The 21,247-nt window shown below is 58.1% G+C and overlaps 1 protein-coding gene and 1 long non-coding RNA gene across 6 annotated transcripts in view; one reads left to right on the top strand and one right to left on the bottom strand.

Moving 5' to 3' along the window:
* Positions 1-21,247, bottom strand: part of PADI6 (peptidyl arginine deiminase 6) — a 26,341-nt gene continuing 5,094 nt past the window's right edge. The window contains exons 1-16 of one of the 5 annotated variants that reach the window (XM_011230774.3): positions 20,744-20,853; positions 19,804-19,987; positions 17,965-18,037; positions 15,358-15,425; positions 14,784-14,895; positions 13,845-13,970; positions 10,362-10,540; positions 10,010-10,113; positions 6,802-6,913; positions 5,023-5,130; positions 4,655-4,809; positions 3,952-4,108; positions 3,715-3,838; positions 2,571-2,641; positions 1,306-1,467; positions 1-466 (exon numbers count right to left, since the gene is read on the bottom strand). In XM_011230774.3, the coding sequence (XP_011229076.1) occupies positions 221-466; positions 1,306-1,467; positions 2,571-2,641; positions 3,715-3,838; positions 3,952-4,108; positions 4,655-4,809; positions 5,023-5,130; positions 6,802-6,913; positions 10,010-10,113; positions 10,362-10,540; positions 13,845-13,970; positions 14,784-14,895; positions 15,358-15,425; positions 17,965-18,037; positions 19,804-19,987; positions 20,744-20,835 (2,073 nt within the window). In that variant the 5' untranslated portion in view covers positions 20,836-20,853 and the 3' untranslated portion in view covers positions 1-220. The other 4 variants (XM_034671262.1, XM_034671261.1, XM_034671260.1 and 1 more) reach the window with 4 other exon arrangements.
* The window catches only part of LOC117804365, a 5,191-nt gene continuing 1,534 nt past the window's right edge, over positions 17,591-21,247 (top strand). Inside the window, exon 1 of the long non-coding RNA XR_004628716.1 lies at positions 17,591-17,639. This is a non-coding gene — a long non-coding RNA (uncharacterized LOC117804365). The remainder of the gene's footprint in view (positions 17,640-21,247) is intronic.

Genomic DNA, 21,247 nt, shown 5'->3' with positions numbered 1-21,247 from the left:
CGCATTTAGAACAGCTAGAACTTTAATGGAGAATGAGGAACTGCTTCTCAGCTGCAGACCGTCCGCCGAGGGGGCTCGAGCTGGCAGCGTCTGCCACCCCGTCAGGACACTGAGCGACAGGGGTGGCCGGCGTGAGAAAGGGGGGTGTTGCTCTCCGGACAGGGAAGGCATCGGAATGCTGTGGAAGGGCGAGGAGTGGGCCGTTGACGCCGGGGCAGGGCTAGGCCTGGGGCTCGGGCACCATCCTCCACCATTTGAAGGCAAAGGGCACCCGGCGGACGTTGGCACAGGCGCAGAAGTCCCCGATTTCAGTCAGGTAGCAGTCGAAGTCCTCAATGAAGCTACACTGGAAGCCCAGGGGCTCTAGCAACTGGCAGATCTCCTCCTCCAGGCAGCAGGTGCCCTTGACCTGGGGCCCAAAGGGCTTAGGGATGCCCAGGTGCTTGCCCATCACAATCATCTGCAGCTGTCAGGACGGACAAGGCCGAGGTGGGGGTCAGAGCCGCGGGAGAAAGCCCCCTCAGTCCCTCCTCTCGGTGCCATCGGCTTCGACGCCAGGGGAGGCACGGCCGCTTTGGTGGCCAGGCTCGACCCCACACCACAAGCGGGGCAGTGTTCTCGAGGCTGCGCCCCTGCGGACACCACCCGTCCACCTCCATGAGAGCCAGCTCACTTTTGCTTAACCTGCTCGTGGCCCTGACATGTTCCAGCAAAACCAAAATCCCGTCAGGCCACGGGCCCGTTCTGCAGACTTTCCCGGTTCCTTCCTCTGCCACGCTTCTCTTGCTCTGGACAGGAAGTTTGCTTTGTGCCCTAATCTGGGCGCCTCCCCTGGAATGCCCTTCCCCCCGGCTGTCGGTTGACCTCTGTCCAGTTCTCGTTTCAACTCCAGCCTGTCTTCCTCAAGCACATTTCCCCCGCTGCTACCCACGCCTGCTCCCAGGGCCACGTTGTGCCAGAGGGCCCCCTGGTCTTCTAGAATTCATAGCTACCCATGTGTGACTGATGAATGCCGGGCTTGTGTCCCCAGGACTCAGTGCCCCCATCTGTGAGGTGGGCAGGTAGCATGGCTCCCTCAGGGTCTGGCCCGTGGTCACCGCTTGGCCAGTCCCCCAGCCTGGGACCTGCCAGTCCGCTCCCTGAAGCGGTGTTCCCTCACCGAGGAGGGAGACGAGAGCTTCCATCTCCCTCCCTCGGGCACCACGGCCCGCTGAGCCCCAGCCTCTAGCCCTGCATCATGGAGGTCCGGAGACCAGCCAGTTAGCAGCACAGACCCCCGCCCAGCCCAGCCCCTGCGCGCCTCACCAGGTTAGGGAAGTAGGGCCTTGCGAACAGTTTCGCCATCTGCTCGTTGGAGGGGACGTTCGTCAGCTGCTCCAAGCAGAAGAGCTGCGGGAGGTCAATGATGTCCCTCTCCACCAGGCCCAGCTCCTTCTTCAGGATGGCGCGGTTCAGGTTAATGCACTTCTGCGGGGCAAGGAGGAGACGGGAGTTCATGGGCAGTGGAGAAGCCCGGGGCCAGGGCCTGGACAGCTACTCTGTGTTCATCCCTCACAGTGGCGGGCAGCCTCTCCTGGCAGGCCTGCCCTCCGATGAAGTGCACACGGTTCCCCTTGCGGGGAGGGGAGTAGGGCTCCGAGGAGAGGCCAGGATCCCACAGCTGGTCTGCTGGGGCAGCTGCCGGTCCTGATTCTACTGTAGCATGGGGGGGGGCGCGTTTGGCCCTCAGTCCTGGCCAGAGTGGAAGAGCCAGGCCAAGAGGAAGTCCTTGCGGGCATGCTGCTTCCTTCCTCAGAAGGAACATGAGCTCTTGTGCCCCCTCCCCCGCCTCCAACCTTGGAGCTAGTTCTCCGCTCTGACCACCTGTTTCTCGGGCCTTGATACAGGGCTCATGACCTCCACCGTCAGGCTAGGATGGGGCCGAGATGCCGTTTTGACTCCATACCTAGCCGGTACCCACCCTGCTGTGCCAGGAGGCCTTCCCTGTTAGCGAAGGTCAGCACCACCGCGCTGGGACACAGAATGCCCCTCGGCTAGGAGCCCCAGGGGGTAAAGAGGTTTGTGCTGACCCTGTGACCTTGGACAAGTCATTGCCCTTTTCCAGACTAATGTCCCCGTTGGAAGTTGGATAGGCTGTTCTGGGAACTCTTCTAGCCTGTGATTCACACTGAGGCCTGAGATGCTGAGTGGCCCAGAACAGAGTTCCATGGGCCACTTCAGGAAGTATGGAGATGACCCTGGTCCAAGTCTCTGGAACTTGGAGCTTCTTAGGAGAGTTGTGGGGGTGGGGGTTCCTCTATTTTCTGGTCAGAGGCTAGGCAACTTGAGTGGCACAGAGCATGTCTTTGGGGGTCAGACCTGGGATCAAACCCAGTTCCCCCTACTCCTCAGCTTATGTTCATACCTGGGCATGAAGCCTCACTATCCTCCTAGGCTTCAGGAGGTGAGCAAGGACAATGATATCTTTCATAATGCTTGGGCTAAGTAGTTGCTCAGTTAGGACCTTGTCTGGATTGTCCATACCTCCCCCCCACTTTTTGGAGAGCGCCCCTCCCCGCCTTGTCCCCTACCTCTACATAGTCGTTTTGCTTCCTCATGTTTTCATCAGCCAGAAGTTGACTGATGCTGTTGGCCTCCCGCCCTGTAGGAAGGAGGAGAGGGCGGGCAGGAGGTAAGGCCAGGGAGCAGGTCCGCCCAGGGCCGGGCCAACTGGGTGTATTGTGGCCCCGGTAACTGACAGGTGACCTGGCCAGTCTCCAGAGACCTACCTACCTAGGTCACCTGTCACATCTGGGGACTGACATCAGGGTCATTAAAGCCCAGGGAGGACTTTGACTACCCCCAGCCTCTCTGGCCCTGATAGGAGGGGAGACAGCCTGGAACAGGTTAGCAGGGCACTCCAGCCCACACTCACCTCTCCCTGGGGCAGCTCTGTGCATCATGTGACCCGAACTTCCCGTCCACCTCGCACCTGTGACCTTGACCAGATTATTTAACTGCGTTCTTCAGTTGCTTTGTGTTAGGGCAGGGATGGCCCGCTCAGGCCCCGGCTGAGGTAACACAGTCTTGGGCATGTGGGGTGTGATACACCCTCCTACTCAGTCAATGTCACCTTCTAGAAGTGCTTCTAGAACCCCATGTGATTCCTGGGCCTGACCTCAAAGGTTGATGCAGCAGGTCTAGCGTGGGGCCGAAATTGTGTTTCTTACAAGCCTCCGGGTGACCCTGAAGCCGCACTTGGAGGAGCACAGGGTCTAGAAGCTTCCCAGCACCCCCTCCCTGGGTTCCCATGGACTTTCAAACAGAAAGACTGTGTCCCAGCCTCACAATCTCTGCCTGTCCACGTAGGTTTTCCACAAGGCACCCCGGGGACCCCTGAAGCCCCAAAGCCCAGGCGCTTGACTCCGCATTCCCCGAGCAGGCAGACAGGAGTGTTGGTAGCAGCTGGTTTTGCTCCCCGCCGCCCCCCACGGAGTCCCTTTCCCATACACTTGGCCTCCCCTCTGCCACCCCCAGAACTTCTGGCCGATTGGCCCGGGCAGCCCGAGCATGGCCAGAAGAGCCCCGAAACAGGAGATGTGCTCATGTGCTGCACATTAGGCTTTATGCTTCCCTGGGACTCCGCACCAGGAGGCACAAAGGCAAACGGCCGCTCTAGAAAGGACATCAGGGGAAGGAGCTGGTGTCTGCTCCAGTGCCAGGGGCTTTGCTCACCGGTAGACAGGAGTTGGTCCTCCTGGACCTCTTCAAACAGAGTCATGTCTCCATAGCCCTCCTTCTGTTTCTTCTCGAACAGTCTGTAGCAGGCGCTGGGGCTGGCCAGGAGCAACCGGAAGCCCTGGGGAAACAACTAGGGTCAGATGCCAGCTTCCCCTCCAGAAGCTTCCAAGGGGCTTTAAAAGGGGGGAGACCTCTCCCTCTCCAGCCTACCCCACCCCCACGCCCACAGACCTTGTCACCTTGACTCTTGTCCTGCGTGGGGACGAAGCACATGAACTCATTCACGTGACCGACCATCAGCCAGTCCGAGAAGAGCTCCACTGGGGCCTGGACTCGTTGGGCATACAGGAAGTCCCGGAGGGCCTTACCCATGTCTCGGCCCTCCTTGCTAAGGGTAAAATGGAACGAACAGCCCTGGAGCCAACACGGTGTGGGTTGGCTGCCACCTGCTCCATGCCAGTCTCCCTTCAGCTAACTGTCTGTAATGGGCTCAAGGGACCGGTCCATGAAGGATGGGGTGGCTAAGAATCCCTTCCTCTGGCCCAACTCTGGACTGAGCCAAGGGATTCTAGTTAGATCAACTCTGAGCCCTGGGACATAAGTATCTTTTGGATTTAGGTTAACGGCCACCAAGAAGGCCACGCAGCTTGTAAGATAAGCTCCTGCTGGTCCCTAAGCCATCAAATTCAGCATCCTTCCAATCTAAACCCAGGAATCACCACTCAGAATGAACCGGTTCATCTGCTCTTTCTACCTGTAGTCTCCCTACAGCAATCAAAGGCTCAAAAATCCTTTTTTGGCAGTTGAAAGAAAGGTCCAGAGCAGATGACCTGCTGAGTTGTGGGGGAGTCAGGTGGGGCCCGGCGAACCACCAGGTCCCTTCAGTTAGACCTTCAGTTCATCGTAGACCCCACCACCTGGACTCTTGCCTCACCTGGGGTAAAAGCAGCTGCCAGTGAGGATCCTGCCTAGGGGGTACTCTTTCCCTTCCACTTGGACAGGTGGGGACACCATCAGGTTCCCAATGGAGTCCATGCTGGCCACCCTGTGGTCCTTGGTGCCTTGGATCATGTAGCCAACCCCTGGGCTCTGGAAGGAGACCCAGTGGGGCAGGGGCATTAGGAAGGATGGGCTTTAAGCCCCAGTCTTACTCCTGATCCAGACTCAGGTAGATTCCCACACCCCCTTCCCCAAGAGGCCACTTGGGCCCTCCCTCTCCCCCTTGGCACCCTATCCCTTCTGGGCAGGTGCCAGGCCTGGCACATTGGACAGAGTTGAGATCAGCCAAACCGAGTCCCACACCAAGGAGTATTTCATGGGGATGTCGTCCAGCATGAGGACCCGAGGGGTGTCGAGGACCAAGGAAAGCGTCTTGTGGGGAGCCTGGGTGTAACAGAAGGCCATCTCATCCTGGAAGGGACAGGAAAAGCAGTTGAGTCTCCTTGCACCATCGGCTGCGTTCCTGCCCGTGTCCAGCAGGCCAGTCACAATCCCCCTGCACACAGGCCACCTCCAAGGTGATGGCAGGAGGGACTGGGCAATGGAACCCCTACTTCTGCTTGGCCCTTGACGCTCCGCTCGGACACCCCTTTCTTTGGGGGCTTTTCCAGACCCGTTCTCCTATATGCATCACTTTAAAAACCTGGATCACCCAGATTCTTCCTTCTCTTCCTTTCCACACCTAGTCCGTGAGCAAGCCTTGGTGGTTTGGGCTGCAGGGGGACTCGTCTGTGGCACCATTTGGGGGGAAGCTACCATGCTCTCTGCCCCAAATCACCACATTCCCCTGCGGCCAGGGCACTTTTATTCTTGCCCCTTCCTAGGACCGGTTCTCTAGTTCTCAGCCAGAGGGGTTTTTTTTTAAAACCTGAATCGGAACATCTAACTCTCGCTTCACACCTTTTGACATCATCCCACCTTGTTGCGAACTCCTTTCTACCCCTTACCTCGGCTTAAAAGATCCCGAATATATGATCTGGCTCTTTCCTACCTCCGGCCCTGCTGCTCTGCTCTGGCCACACCAGCCCTTCTGTTCTTCAGATCCTCCAAGTATACCCCTACACTCGGATCTTCACATANCCTAGTCCGTGAGCAAGCCTTGGTGGTTTGGGCTGCAGGGGGACTCGTCTGTGGCACCATTTGGGGGGAAGCTACCATGCTCTCTGCCCCAAATCACCACATTCCCCTGCGGCCAGGGCACTTTTATTCTTGCCCCTTCCTAGGACCGGTTCTCTAGTTCTCAGCCAGAGGGGTTTTTTTTTAAAACCTGAATCGGAACATCTAACTCTCGCTTCACACCTTTTGACATCATCCCACCTTGTTGCGAACTCCTTTCTACCCCTTACCTCGGCTTAAAAGATCCCGAATATATGATCCGGCTCTTTCCTACCTCCGGCCCTGCTGCTCTGCTCTGGCCACACCAGCCCTTCTGTTCTTCAGATCCTCCAAGTATACCCCTACACTCGGATCTTCACATCCGCTGTGCCCCCACCTGAAGAGCTCTGAGGTCTAACGTAGCACCCACACCCCAACTTTGTATGGCCAGCTCGGTTTCCTGAATTGGAAGCTTTTCCTGACCACCCCAATGTGCCTCGTTTGGGCGAGAGACTCCCTATGGCATCTTGTTTCACAGCACTGAGAGCCCCATGTCCTTGCTAGAGCGGGAGCACGGTCTGTCCCACGTCCTGCAGCTCTAGGACTTAGAATGGTGGCCAGCGTATGCTCCTCAGAACACCAGACTTCAGGACTCTGCCAGGTCGGGCTGGACGCTGGAGGGGGAGGCCCTGCCCCCACAGCCAGGAGGGGGAGGTGCCAGACCTGTCAGCACCTGCGTGTTCTGTGGTCTCGAGCATGCGCATCCTAGAACGGGAGGAAGCCGGGCTCTAAGCTACGCCTTCGTGGCTAGGACTTGGCATCGGCCATTCCACCTGAGCGTCTAGTGAAGTTCTAGAAACAGACCCCTCTCGCTCGTCTGAGCTTTTCTGGGGAGGTGGAGCACACGTGTGAGGCTGGACAGACACACCACCTTCAAAGTCTCCCAGCCCCTCCCCAACAGGTGTATTTCCCCAGGTGGGGCATTACCTGGAGCCACCTGCCCAGGCGGTTGGGGTCTTCATAGACAGAAGCCACCTGGCTGTTACTCTTCTCGCTCAGCTCCATCACCGTGTTCACGAAACCCTGGACCTGCAGCTCTCTGCCACAGGAGAGAAGCCAACTCTGGGGAGGCCTTTGAGGCTCCCTGCACCCCAGTCAAGGCCTCACTCTTCCAGGGGCAGGAGGCACCTCCCTCTGGTCAGGAGAGATCATGCCCCCAGCCCCGAGGTAAACAGAGCTGCTGTCCCCACCCCCCCGTGGAGCCCAACCTGGTACTTAGAGTGTGTCTCACTCAGCAGCACTCAGCTCACGACAGAGGCAGGTCAAGAATTGCCAGGGTCAGCCCCTGCTCTGGTTCCCCAAGACCCTGCTTTGTCCCTACCCTGCGGTCGCACCCCATGCACGTCTTCCACCCCCGCCCCAGGCTCTACCACCTTGGCCTACCCAGAGGGGGCTATATTTTTCTCCCAAGAAGCCAAGAAGCAGAGTGCCCCCGCCCTTGGGTTGGCCAACGAGGTTGCCATATTTATGTGGTTGGCAGGGGCAGGGCTTGGACCCTGGGGATCTCCGTGCTGTAGTGCACGGCAGCAGGCTTACGGGACCAGGATGTACATCTGTTCCCTGTTGGAGATAATGTCTGCCTCAAACATACCTCTTTAAGACCACTCATTGTATAAACAGATCCTCAGGAGTTAAATGCTAGCAAGGTCACACTGTTGGGAAGTGTCAAAGTTGAGATTCTAGTCGGGTTCCAGGTCTAAGACTTGCTTTGTTATCCAGGGTTCTTAAAGATCCTATTTCTCTGGTCAACACAGACAAGGCTGCACCTAGCTGACCAGCCTGACAAGGTCTAGAACAGTTTAAGGATGTGTGCTGGCGGAAGGCTTGTGGTCAAGCTGGGTCAAGCTGTGCCTGCATACCATCTCTATGGGAGAGCCCTAGAGGACCAGGCTTTCAACAGATGCCGCCTATGAGTCAACTTCAGTCTTCAGATATAAGAGAAAGTAGAAAAATCTGGCATCTGGGTATCTGTTATCTACAAAGTCCTTCAACCTCTTGCCCTTCTTATTATGAAAGCTGGTGTTCCTTCAGGGACCCTTCTCCCTGGATCCTTCCCCTGGAAAGGCTATCTTTCTTCTATCCCCCTAGCGGGTCTGGAGGAGGGTAGAATTCCCCTCCTTGCACTACCTCCAAGATCTCTGTCTGGCAGCGGGTTCTGACACCTCCAGCTCTGGCTCCCCCTCCCCCTCCCCCTGGACCTCTGGTCCTCAGCTGCGGTCATCCCCATCTTTCCAGTTCTTAGCCTTTCTCCTCACTCGGCTTCATAATTCTCCCCTTGCCCCTGTGCTTGGCAGAACCCCGACCCTGGTTAGCCCAGTTCCACATTTCTTCTTCCCTAGAACTCAAGTTACTGGACATAGTTGGAAAAGAGCCCCTGGGGACAACCTGAACTGGTCCTTAGCACCAGGCAACCATCCTCCCAGCACATCCCTCTCCCTTTGCTCCGCTCTCCCTCCTGGTGCTGCAGGTGAGCAGTGCTCGTACCTATCAACAGGACCTGTGGACATGTCCTACCAGCTTGACTCCTGGAGCTGTCTCTCCCCTCCTTTCTTATTCTTCCTCTCTGCTGGTTCATTCCATCAGCATCATTCTCAGCTTCCCACCTTAAAAAACAGCCTTCCCTTGGCCCCATTACTTCCCCTTGCTTCCCATTTCTGTGGAGTTTTGCAAAGTACTCCCCCTTCCCAATTGTCCTTTCGGGCTTCTGAACCCACCACGCGGGATTTCTTGCTGCACGGTGAGTGGCCGCCATCCTGCCAAACCCAATGAGCATCTTGTCCTCCTGCTGGGGTGTCACACAGCTGGCTCCTCACCTGGTCTCCCCCTCCCTTAACCTCTGGGTCTCCACTTGCCCTTCCCGGTTGCCTTTGCTACTGAAGGTTCAATCACCCTGAGCTTGCAGCTCAGATACCTCAGATGAGTGTAACAAGGCCTATGGCTTTGAACGTCCTCCACCTGCCAGGGGCACCCAGACTCGTCTCGAGCTTCCCAACTGTCCATTGAGCCCCAGAAGTTTAGACACCCAGTGGGTGCCCCCAGCTTTAAGTCCGTGGGACCAAAGCATCAACTCTACCCTAAGTCAGCAATGGCACCACCACTCATCTTACTGCGGACCCCAAAGCCAGGGGACAGTCTTGTCTCATAGCCCATGCATCAGCTCCCCCAGGTCAGGGGGAGGAGGTCTGCCTTCAGTGCACCCCTGAATCTAACTGTGCTCCCCGCCCCGCCCGCCCTGTGCCACTGCTGCGTCGGGTTCACACCATTGCAGCAGCTGAACTGGGTCCTGCCATCTGCTTGAGCCCTTGGCTTTCCAGCTGGCCGGAGTGATTGTACAGCTGGGACCTTTTATGGTTTCCCATGGGTTTTACCAGCCAGCATCCTTTGTCCCCTTCTCCATAGGTATGTGGCCACCTAGATAGGATGCCAGTCCTGGCCTCCCTGCAGCTGGGAGTGGCCCTCTGCAGAACCTGAGCACACGAGAAGTGGCTCAGGAGACTTCCAGACCTCAGCAGTGACACAGGACAGCTCTATCCGCCTTTCACTCTTCCTCTTTCCTAGGGCTGGGATGCAGATGTGCCTGGGCCCAGCCCCCGTCACAAAGATGGAGATGCCACCCCAGGGGAAGCCATTAAAGGAGCCAGGGCCCCTCCGTGACCAAAAATGCAGCGCTCCTACCTGTGGGCCTCTAAGTGGGAGATCGGGGACTACAAACCACTGCATTTGGGGTCTGTTACAGCCCCTGAGGCCCTGCTGCCTTGGTCCTACCTTCCTCCTGCTCCTGCCTGCTCTTTCCTGGCTCTCTGGGCCTCCCTGCTCTCCCCAGAGCACGTGGGTGTCCTTGCCTTTCCATCCTTCACCCTGCTTTCCAGCACTGGCCACTATCTGAGGCCGTGTAGTCACCCACTGCCCCACGAGAGCAGGGGAGGGACAGTCACATTCACTGCTCCGTCCCCGGCACCATACATGTTTAAATAGGACTCCAGCAAGGACTATATTGGGGATAGGACTAGACAGTTCGGGCAGCAGGAGCTCACTCTGCATGGGAAGAAGTCTAGTCATTTGACCCCTGCTTCCTGCCCTGCAGACAGACAAATACCAGGAAGGACCCGGTGCGGGCAGGCCGAGGGTTTCTTACCTGCACAGGTAGACCTCTAGAGGCATCTGGGTGCTGGGAGTAAAGATGCAAGGGGCCACCCGGAACACTACTGTGTCTTTGTACACCAGGGTCTCTGGAACTGACTGCAGTGTCACACAGGCTCCCATCAGTGAGCTGGTTCCATATCCCCCCCTTCCCCCCAGCCCTCCAGCTGTTCAGCCCTGCCCACCTCTGGGCCCTCCCCTCTCCTCTGCCCGGTGTTCTCACAGGTGGCACAAGACCCTAGCTCTAGCTGCAGCAGGCCTGGTCTTCCCCGTCCCTGTGCCCCGTGAGACAGGCTTCTTCCCCACACAGCCCCTGGCCCCAGGGCTGCTGGTCTACCGGGACATACCGGGTCTTGTGATTCTTCCACCAGGGAGACCGAGTAGGAGATGAGGCCTGAGAAGTCGGCAGACGGGAACTCCACAGCTTCAACGTAGAAGGTTTCCTTCAGGGGGTCCTCCAGGGGGGCGAATGTATAGGCGTGCCGGCCAGGCCCCAGCAGCATCTCGAAGGTGCTCGAGCTGTTTCCTGAGGACAGAGGGGACGGGCCAGCTGCTGACGTGGCTCGGTGCCTGTCTCCATGTCAGATGGTCGGGGTGCCAGCTCATTCCTCCGGACAGAGACCAGGCTCGAGCTCCAGGGGAGAAGCCAAGCCAGCTTTTCTGTCCCCGCATTTCTGGTGTGTAAGGCTTAGGGGACAATTAAGTATTTGTTCATAAACAATGGCCAGAGCTCACCGGTGCTGTTCAAAGACCTAGCACACATCAAGGGTGGGGGCTTGGATGGAGATGCCGGCCTTCCAGGCGCTCCGTCCAGGGTGAAGGCCTGAGGGAGGCACCCCTACCCTTGGACCAGCTCTCGGGAGGAAATCATAAAAAGCCTCAAAGGGGAGAAGCTGGGCTTGTGCAACGGTGGGCTTGGCACCCTCGTCTGAAAAAACAGACCCTGCTCAAGTAAGGGCTAGGGAGGCATCCGTGGGAATGGCCTGTTGGACGGGGCAGGCCGCAGACGGTTTCCTGAGAAGCTCAGGGAAGTTCTTATCCGGTGTGCAGAGCCCAGCTCCTGGCTTCTTGGGTCGTGAAACAGAAAACCACGCACAGAAAAGAGAAGTTGACCACACCCTGAGGTCCTCTCTAGTTCATTCAACCCCAGATCCGTTCACTGTCCATTTGCAGAGATCATCCTGACCCAAGGCCACCACACTTCCCCAGCTGACCTTCCTGCCACTGTCCTCGTCCTCCCAGCCACTCCCGGTGTGGCCCCCCTGCCCTGATAACAGCTGCTCCTACTTAGAGCCTCTGGACGGACTCCAGCTCTAAGAGACCCCAGTCTAGGTTTCCCTGGGCCACCGAGGCCCCAAACCATCCGGTCACCGCATCCTTGGCAAACCTCCCACACAGCATGGCCAGCTGCCTGGGCCTCAGCCTCCAACATGCCAGCAGCTGGCTTCTGGGGCTGCTGCCGTCCCCAGGGCACAGGCACGGCTCTGGTTCGTTGGTCTCTTGCTCTGGGTTCCAGCACTGCGGTGGCCCGCCTGGGGGCCGTGCGTCCAGACACAAGCTAGCTCCCAGGCGCTCTCTGCAGGAAAGCCTTACAGGCACTGCGGGTTCTGGCCTCGAGGGCCCCGGCTGCTGCTGGCCACGTATGGGCTGCGCCGGCTGGACGGCTCCAGCTAGGAAAGCTCCCGGGGACTCCTGCCTGTAGTCGGCCTGACGGCTTCTTCGCTGGCCCGGAGCCAGGCCTCAAAGGGACAAACCTGGACACCAGGACCCCCGAAGCTGCCCAGCACAGCGACACAGCCCTTTCAACGGGCCGCGGAGATTCACAGCTGGTACACTTGGAGCATTGCGGGGTTCCTAACTACCCCGACTGGACTGTGCTGGCCACCGCTCGGCACCCCAAAAGCATTTAGCACCTTCAACTGTGCCCGGGCCCTGGGCTCCTCATGGCCACTCCAGCACAAGGGGTCTCACCCTGGAGTGGGGATGGGGGGCAAGAGCGGCCCGGGTCTGCCTGCCGCGGGCCCCTTCCTAGCCCCTCAGCCCTGTGGTTGACTGTAGCCACAGCCACGCCTCCTCTCTTGCACACACGCCCTCCGCCCCCACACCGAGATCTCCACTCTCAGCCAAGTCTGTAGAGCTCTCTTGTACCCGAGCAGCCAGGGCAACCACCGTGCTGAGACACCCCAATTCAGGAGGGGACCAAACCTTAGCTGCCGACACCACCACTCGGGAGGGACCACTGTCACACTCCCGTCCGTTAGCACTCCTGCTTCTCGGGTCCTCTGAGTGGGATGTTCTCCTCCCTAGTTTCCTCCTCCGAGGGGCGCTTCCTCACCTCCATTAGATCATGCCTCTGGCTTTCTATTTCCTCTGGAAATCTCCCCTCGGACTCCTTTGCTATATCTTGCAGAGCAGTGTTCTCAAACGTTAGCCTGCTTCAGAATCATCTGGAGGGCTTGTGAAAACACAGTGTGCTGTGTGTCCCTACCCTGTATTTTTATAAGTCAAAAATTTTTAAATTACGCTCTACCTGCAACATGGGACTCGAACCCACAACCCATCAGGAGTCACATGCTGCACTGACTGGGCCAGGGTACCTGGTCGTCCTGTACTCCTAAGTTTTTAAATTTTTAAGTAACCTCTACACCCAACACGGGGCTCAAACTCATAACCCCAAGATCAAGAGTCCCATCTTCTTCTGACAGAGCCAACCAGGCCCCTCTAAGTTTTCGTTTTTAAGTAAAAAACCCGACAGTTTGAGAAGGGTGGTGAAGTACATCTATATCGAGCTTCGCAAGTCCCTGCCTCTGTTATCGGCACACAAGGGGCCACGCAGGCCCGGAGCATCCTCGTGGCTGAACCAGCGGCTTAACCTACGGGTCGAAGGCTCACTCCCAGCCCACATGTGGAAGGGCCGCATACGACAGACCTGGGCTGCCTCTTGTGGCTGGTCCCACCTCACTTCCAAGTCCAGCTGTGGTCTGCAGAAGAGACAGGGCAGAAGACGGCGCGAGGGCCCCCGAGCACAGGTGCGGAAGCAGCCGAGGCACGCTCTCCGGTGCTGGACACCGAGACGGTCGTTCTATACCAGAGCCTTCCCTAGTCGCCCAGCTGAAGCTGAACTTGGCCTTTAAGAGAAGGGAGCAGGGCACATGCCTCCAGAAGCAGCGTCCAACGTCAGTTTGAGGAATTCAGAAGTACCGAATGCGAAGCCAGTTGAGATACATCAAAACGTACTCGTTCAAGGACATTCTGCTGGACACGTCTACCACCACTTCCTAAACCAACAGCCCTCGTGCCTTGTTCTATAGGACAGGAACGTGCACCTGCCTCCCAGGTGGCTAGGGCTACAGACAGGCGGGTGTGGTGTGGTGCCTGGGATGGACGTGTTGGCACAACCAGCACACCGCCCCTTGGCCTCCAAGTTCTGGAAACTCCATCTAGTGGGGCCTTGTAGAAGGGTGAAGACGGCCCCTTCTGGCAGGAGTCATTGGGAGAAGAGCTTGGCTGGTCTGCGAAAGACAAGAACTTTCCGCCAGTATGCGTTCCTTGTCTCCCAGCTATGAAAGTCCTGCAGGATGGGCACAGTTGTCGTCCCTACTGGGGAAGTGGTTGGGAGATACGGTGACTCACCTTCATGTATAGGCTTAATCAGTGGAGGTGGCAGCTAGAGAGTTCCAGGGACGCAAGTGTGGCCACACCAGGCCCCGACCTGCAGCCCCAGGTCCCAGCAGGCCTCCGACAGGGTCCCTGCTGGGAATGATGTGGCCACACTCCCCCTGGCGTGTTGGAGGAGTGGACAAAGCTGGAGCTGCTGTAGGAACACTCACTTTGGGGCCAGTAGACTCTGGCCTTCTCGGCCTCCTCCTTGGAGGTGTGGAGAACCAGTCGGTATTTCTTTAAAGTGTCGCCGGGCCCTTGAACGTTCAAGGTCATCTGGGACAGGCTCTTTATTTCTGGGCAAAAAAAAAAAAAAAAAAAAAGAAAAGGTTCAGGGGCCTCCAAAGCCCAGCACTCCAGGGGTGGAGGGAGAAGCAGTAGGGCCAGGGGTGGGGCTCTTATACTGGGGTCCCGGGGACCCTCTGCCTCCCGCTCTGGCCCAGCCCCACAACAGGTCTCTGCTATCTGCTTCCCCCACACGGCCATAGGCAACGTGCCATCCCCAGGGCCTGCTGGGAGTTAGGACGGCACTTACGGCTGGGGAGAGTACACAGCCCCCCCAAACACGGAGAACAGGGCCCAGCACAGTCAGCTCGGGGAGCGTCCCCCTCCAGCCTTGGTATGAACCAGGACATCCCTTTATACAGCTAAGACCCAGAACCTTGGTCCCAACCACAAGTGAGGACCAGATCCAAGATTGCTCTTGCTTAAGACAGTCGGGGTTCCTGGCCCAGGTCACCAGGGGGTTTTTAGGAAGATGCTCGCAACTCCCGCATGTTTGCCCTTCTCAACTACTTTGTGAAGCCAGCTAGATGGTCCCCACTTTACAGATGGCAACAGGAGACCAGCGAAGTTAACACGCTCAAGTCCACAGCCAGGAAGATAAATTTGTTATCTGACACCAGGACCCACGCTACTCCCATGGAGCCATGTGGCCTCTTTCTTCCTAGTTAGAAGCTTCAAGCCACTGACAAGAGACTTTAGGCTCAGAGCGGGGACACCTCGGCCTGGAATCCATGTTTGCTGAGGGGTGTGGCAGCAAAGCTCCGGGAGGGGTAGATCCTGGGGAGAAAAGCGGCAACAGTCCCAGGACAGTGGCCGGCCCTTACCCTCTGGAAAGAACACCTTCGTGGTCTTGTCTACAATCTGGCCCTTGTCAGCAGGGCTGCAGTTCACAAGCAGAATGGCACCCCAACCGCTGGGACCCCAGACCCATTTTTTCTGCAAAGAAGACAGGAACATTGATTCCGGGAGAAGCCAGGGGAATCCTGCTTCCCAGATGCTATGACACATCAGGAGTGGAGCCGAGGCTCTCTCCAGGGTGACAGGGACCTCTTGGGGAACTCAAGCACCTAAAAGCAGCAGGCAACATTAGGGGAGTGGGTGGAGAGGCAGGGAGGAAGCTGGGTGCCGTCAGAGCTCCCCACCTGGTTTCAGTGCTGGGGCAGCAGGGCTGGAGGCAAACAGGAGGAGGAGACCCATCCCATGCAGGGGGCCTGTTGTGGTTGACCGCACGGCCAGGCTAAGATGGGGACCTAGCATCACCAGACTTTTTTTTTTTTTTTTTTTAAAGAGCTAGACCTGGACTTCATCAGTTCCGATCATATTGGGGCCATTGGACTTCAGAGACACTATGTAATCTAGACAGTCCGTGGCCACGTGCCCTTCCCCAGGCAGCCTCACCTTCGCCTGCTTGTCACTCGCCATCTCGACCTGTCCACTGCGGTAGATGTCCACGTCCAGGGAGACCACTGAAACAAGAGGGAAGGTCTACCACCACCCACACCTGCTGGACGGAGCCTCCAAGCGCCAGGTAATCCCAGTGCTGCCCAAAGCTGGGATCAGGGATGCCCAGCCTTCCAGGTATGCGGTCAGCTTCAAAGATTCTCCAAGGCAGACTGCTTCTCTGAGCAAGCCTGGAGAGGCCCCCATATCCGCGGGTCCCCCACAACCCCCTGGGAATTCACAAAACAAGTCCACTGGGGTCCTGATGCCAGCTCGTGCCTCTTGGATCCTACCCAGGCTCGAGAGCTGGTGCCTCCAGAAAGCTCCTGGCACTCTAAAACTTCAGAAGGGCTCAATCCGTGGCAATTCCAAGCCCCTTAGAGCCGAAGGATCCAGGCTCTGCCCGAGTCGCAGCACAGAGGCTCCTCCTACAGTCTCTACGCTCCACCTTCCACTCCTCCCCACCGCACACTGACCACCGTGCGGCTTTGCCCTGGTTTTAGTTTTGTTCAGAGCGCTTATCACCTGATGTGCTCTGTCCCAACGGGAACACCAGGGCCAGGAGAACAGACCACAGTCGCGCATGTACTGAGCACCTGTATGGATGCTCAGGGACAGGATCCCTGCTGTGAACCAGGGACAGGATCCCTGCTGTGAACCAGGTACAGCTGGCGTCCCAGGGATACGGCAGAATGCGAGACAGGCCCGGTCTTCAACCTTAGGGAGGAGTGTGTGAGCACACACACACCCAGCAGTGGCGAGGGGTAAAGAAATAAGTAAAATGCACATCGTGTCCAATGGTAAAAGTGCCATGGGAAACAAGGAAGGGGAGGGGGAGGGCCGTTTCCATTTCAGATGACCAGAGGAGTCTGCTAGAGAGTTGCGATATGAACAGAGGCCGGAAGGAGGCAAAAAAAGTGACTGGTGTTAATATTTGGGGTAAAAGCCATTAGAACAGGAAGTGCAAGGGGACAAGGTCAAGGGTCCAGAGGCCAGCGTGCCCAGAGCAGAATGAGCATGGAAAGGAGAGAAACAGGCCACGGGGCAGAGCTCGTAGACCAGCTCACGTAGCTTTTGTGGGTTAAAGGTACATGAGCTTTAATCCAAGTATATAGAAGCACCCGAAGGCTCTGATCTGAGGAGACACTATCAGATATCCTTCTAAAGACACACTGCTCTGGGAGCCAGGTCAGAAGTGGACAGAACAGTAAGGACAAAGCAGGGAACCCCCCCGCCCCCAGCCCGGGGAACCTGTGCAGTGACCCAGGTAAGAGGACGGTGGCTCGGACCAGCCGAGAGCATCAAGGTGGCTTGTGGCTGGATTCCAGGCGACTTTGAGGCAATGGCAACAAGACCTATGGAGGGGCGTGGGTGGAGGGAGAGGGAAGAGGGACACCCAGGGTTTAGGCCTGACCAGCTAGAAGGGCGGACCATAGTCCACTGCAATGGGAAGACCATCAGGAAGGTAGGCGCTGGAGGAAAAGAAAACCAGTTCGGGTCTTCCTACTCCACAGCCACGTTCCCCGGAAGTAGAGCCAGCTGTGTTTGGGACACACTGAAGATGGGGACGTTGGTTAGACACCCAAGAAGCTCTGCTGGGCCAGCAGATACCTGAGTCAAGTTTGTGGGAGGTGCCTGGATGGAAGAGTTTGGGGGAGTCCTCTCCCTGCAGAGCCACAGGACCGGCTGCCTGAGCCCGAAGCACTTCCAGCCCAAGAAGGAACAGCCGGCTGGGTAGGAGGAAAACTGGGTGCAGGGTCCCTGGAAGGTTTCTGGGAAAATGCATCCAGAAAGGGTGAGCAGTTATAGTAAACACTCCTGCCAGGGCAGGGCAGGGGAAACCCGAGGACCCTGGGCCATTAGGGTCTTCCAAAAAGGCAGTGCCGCTGGGGTCTGATTTGAGACAGTAGGAGGGAAAGGGAAGAGGAACAGAGGGTGCAGAGTTAGGGGAATAGGGGGTCAAAGACGATCCAGAATCAGGTTTAAGAGACCAGAGCTTGTATCTTGTTCCTTAGATACGCAGCAAAGCGAGATCCTCTTAAAAGAAGAGAGGTTCTGCCTTATTCTGGAATGATCCAGAAAAGGAGGTGGGGGGGGGAGAGGTAGTGGCTTCCTACATCAGTAAGTTGCCGAAGGAAGGTTCTGAAGGAGAGGGGAAAGNACAGCAAAGCGAGCTCCTATTAAAAGAGAGGTTCTGCCTTATTCTGGAATGATCCAGAAAAGGAGGTGGGGGGGGAGAGGTAGTGGCTTCCTACATCAGTAAGTTGCCGAAGGAAGGTTCTGAAGGAGAGGGGAAAGGACCTAACGTGAGAAGGTTAACTTTGCACTAGACACACCACCAGTTACAACAGAGGTGGCAGGATGCAGGGGGGCCGAGGGTCAGTAGGGAGGAAAACGGGAGCTCAGGGAAGCTCCCTGCCTGCTCTCGGGGGCTGAGGTCAGCAGTGAGTGAGGGCGCAGAGAAGGGACTGTGAATGGGCAGGACCCAGAAGGGAGATTACTGGGAGGGCCCCTCATCTCCTCCTGCAGCAGCAGCCCCCCCCTCCCGGGGTAGGGAGCACTCACTAACACCAGTGAGGTGGAGCACAGCCGTGGCCACGGGGACGTCCTCGTCAGGCAGATAGTACGAGACCAAAACCTGTGGAGATAGCACCCAGCACCCATGGCAGTGGGGGGGCGAGGGGGCAGGAACAGGACCTTGGACTACGTACCCACGTCCGGCCATTGGACTTGTGGGTCTCACGTTACAGCTTCTGATGTCGGACTGTGAGCTGGATCCGCTGGGGTCTCCCACGTGGAGGCCTGACCACAACCCTCCTAGGTGGGCTCTACCCCAAGGGCAGAGAGATCAAGGCACTTGCCCTACATCATTCAACCAGAAAGGGGTGACACGAGATTTAAGATCCAGGCCGTCTGGCTCTAGAGGTCAAGAGACCACGCTACACGTCCTCCCCACTCTACCCCTGCGCTCATGGGATCCCACCTGTTGTCCCAGAGATGGGCAGTGGGGAAGCAGGGGGGCTCCCCATGGTTCCGCTGCTCACTCAAAAGCAAGGAGGACAGCGGGGGTGGGGCCTGGAATCGGAACGCAGTCTTTCCTGGGTCCTGCACTGCATGGGCTTCCAGAGGCCTTTAGACATTAGACAAAGGCCTGCCCTTCAGCAGCTTGGCCTGGACCTCAAAGCCTTCATCACAAACCAGGAAACTAGCCAGCCGCTGGGGCCTTGCTCTCAGGCATGGGACCCCCCCCCCCCCCCCCTCCCNCTCTTCCTAAATGGAAACTTCTGTGCTCCAAGGTCCAGCATCTCCCTCGGGAGACCGCTCCCCACCGTGCTGGAGGCGGAGCCCCCAGGTAGAGAACACTTCTCCGGTCCTCTGGGCCCAGCCAGGATGCTCATAGCTGTGAGTCTTACCTGTGAGCTCTGCCGCTCTTCAGCGAGCTACCTGCCTCCCAGGGAGACGTCTGCCCTGGGCGAGGGCTACCCATCTGTCACTTGCCAATCACCAGCAGACCATTCCAGCAGGTTCTGCCGGCCCGGTGCCCTCGTCCTGAACAGGCCTCCGTGTTCTCCCCCCCACTTCACACTGGAGTCAGCTGGAGAGCGCTCTGGGCCACAGAAGCCGGGGGACCACCCCAGAGGCTGACTTGATTGGCAGGAGGTGTGGTCTGGGTGATGCGTGTGCGAGTCCCCAGTGGTTCCAATCACCCCGTATGAGCGATCAGCTGCCGCCCCAGAACCACCACCCACGCCAAACCCAGGAGCCGGCTTTACCCGGAGGTCGCCCTCCCACCACCACCGGTGCCCCATTAGGGAGACAGCTCGCCCGCAGGAAAGGACATGCCTTGGTCTCAAATCCTAGATCTGCCCCCTCTCTAGTGCCGTCATTCAGGTTGAGAGAGGCCATCCTGTGCCTCAGTTTCCGCGGATGGAAGATGTGGGTCAGGCCGCCCTCTTGAAACTTAACTCCAGAAACCCTGTACGCAGCATACGCACTTCCTACACGTCAGCGCCTCAGTGTCCTTACGATCTCCACATCCCAAGACCAGCCTTAGTCAAAAGGCCCATCTCAGTTCTGCTGCTAAAACCTTTGAGCCAGACTTGGAAAGCAGCTTGTTGGGAAGCTAGCCCGGAGTCGTGGTCAGGAGCACAGGGAGAAGACAGACGGCCTCGCGCTTGAATCCTGGCGCTGCTGCTCACCCCCTCCCCGCCTGCTTCTTTGTCTGTATCCTGGGGTCACGGAGCGCCCCCCTCACGATCTCGGTGCAAAGCACAGAGCATTGAACGTCAGGCAAAACACCTGCATGTTTCATGGACTCGGTGCCCCGGAAACACCAGCTTTCAGGTTGTGTCACCCCCTCCCCCAGCTAGGAGAGTCCCCCTCAGCCCCCATGCCTGGGCTTACCTTGTCACTGTCGATGGCGGAGCTGGGGGAGGTCATCTTCACCAGCACGTCTATGGGATGCGACAGAGGCCACCGGGTCGGGGCGGCCTCCTCCCTGCTCACTGCTGGGACCGTGTCGAGGATATCCACCAAGACCCCCGGAGAGCCACTGACGGTGAACGACTTGCACTTCTCCGGGGCACACCTGGTTGGCCCGACGAGGAGACAGACTTTAAGACACAAGAATCTCGCCTTCTGGCCCACGGGGCAGCTGGCTTGGTGGGGGATGGGCCCTGACCGGCGCTCTCCTGCGGTGTTGAGCCAGAGGCCAGCTGGTCCGGACAGTTTTGTGGTCCTCACGCAACTTCAGCCTGCTCCTGCCTTCTCGCTCTCCAAGCACCCTCTAGCCAGACCCTCCCCCCTGACTCTGAGCTCTTGCCCAGACCCCACCCTCCCACCGAGGCCCCAGAAGTTACCAAAGCTACATCTTATTTGTAAGCCTATGGAGGGAGGAGCTGTTTGTCTGAGCCAGAAGGGAGAAACAGGACCTGGGCCTCGGGAGGTCCATGCAGGGACCCTGGGGAAGATCCAGCCCCCCCCCGACTAAGGCTCCAATTTACAGGAGCCCCCCCTCAACGAATCCTCATGGCCTCCTAGAGAGCCAGCCTCACCCCCACTTCACTGGTAAGAGGACAGTCTCAGCAAGGCACTTGCTTCTCTAAGGTCCCACAGCCCAGAGGCAGGATTTAGGTCAGACTCCTGCCGTGTCAGGGCTGGGTGGCCCATTAGAGACCCCAACCACACTCCTGGAGAGAAGGCAGGAGCCACAGATGCAGAGAAGGGAGCCGACCCCCGGGCCCCCCCATAGCCTAGAGGCAACCCCAGTATGGGAGTCAGATGCCAGCTTCCCTGCCCAGCCTCGCCCCCTCAGCTAGCCCCAGCAGAGCCCCCAGCTCCTCACCCATTGAGATCCAAGCACGTTTCCATGCCCAGCACACACAGGGCATGGACAGGGCTGTCCAGGGACAGGTGGACGAGGCTCTGGAAAGACATGACGCGGCCCTCCAAGCTGACTACCCCCAGACCTGCGCAACGCCCCTGACTCAGCACGGCAGCCTCAAATAACCCCAGGACTCACGTGCGTCCTCCCCAGTCCACCCCCTTGTTAAGGAGGCTTCAGCAGCTGCCCAGGTGTGACTGATTTTCTCCATTGAGACTTGCTGGCGTGGGGGTGGGGGCGGGGGTGGGGGAGGCGCGGAGGAGCAGGTGGGGTCCGAGCCCCCGGGTCACGAATCTATCACGTAGCTCGTTCCTGCAGATGTGGGCCATCTGAGGCTGGCTGCTCAGGCCTCTGGCCTTCAGCTGGGAGCAAGAGGGGCTCTGGGGAGCTGGTGCAGCGGCGGGGGAGGGGGGCGGCCAGGCAACCTGGCCGTGACCCTGTAGGACTGACTTGGCTGGAAGCTGC

This window comes from Ailuropoda melanoleuca, chromosome 11 (genome assembly GCF_002007445.2).
Source record: "Ailuropoda melanoleuca isolate Jingjing chromosome 11, ASM200744v2, whole genome shotgun sequence".
Taxonomy (NCBI): domain Eukaryota; kingdom Metazoa; phylum Chordata; class Mammalia; order Carnivora; family Ursidae; genus Ailuropoda; species Ailuropoda melanoleuca.
The sequence above is the reverse complement of the archived record's forward strand: the minus strand, read 5'-3'. Positions and strand labels throughout refer to the sequence as shown.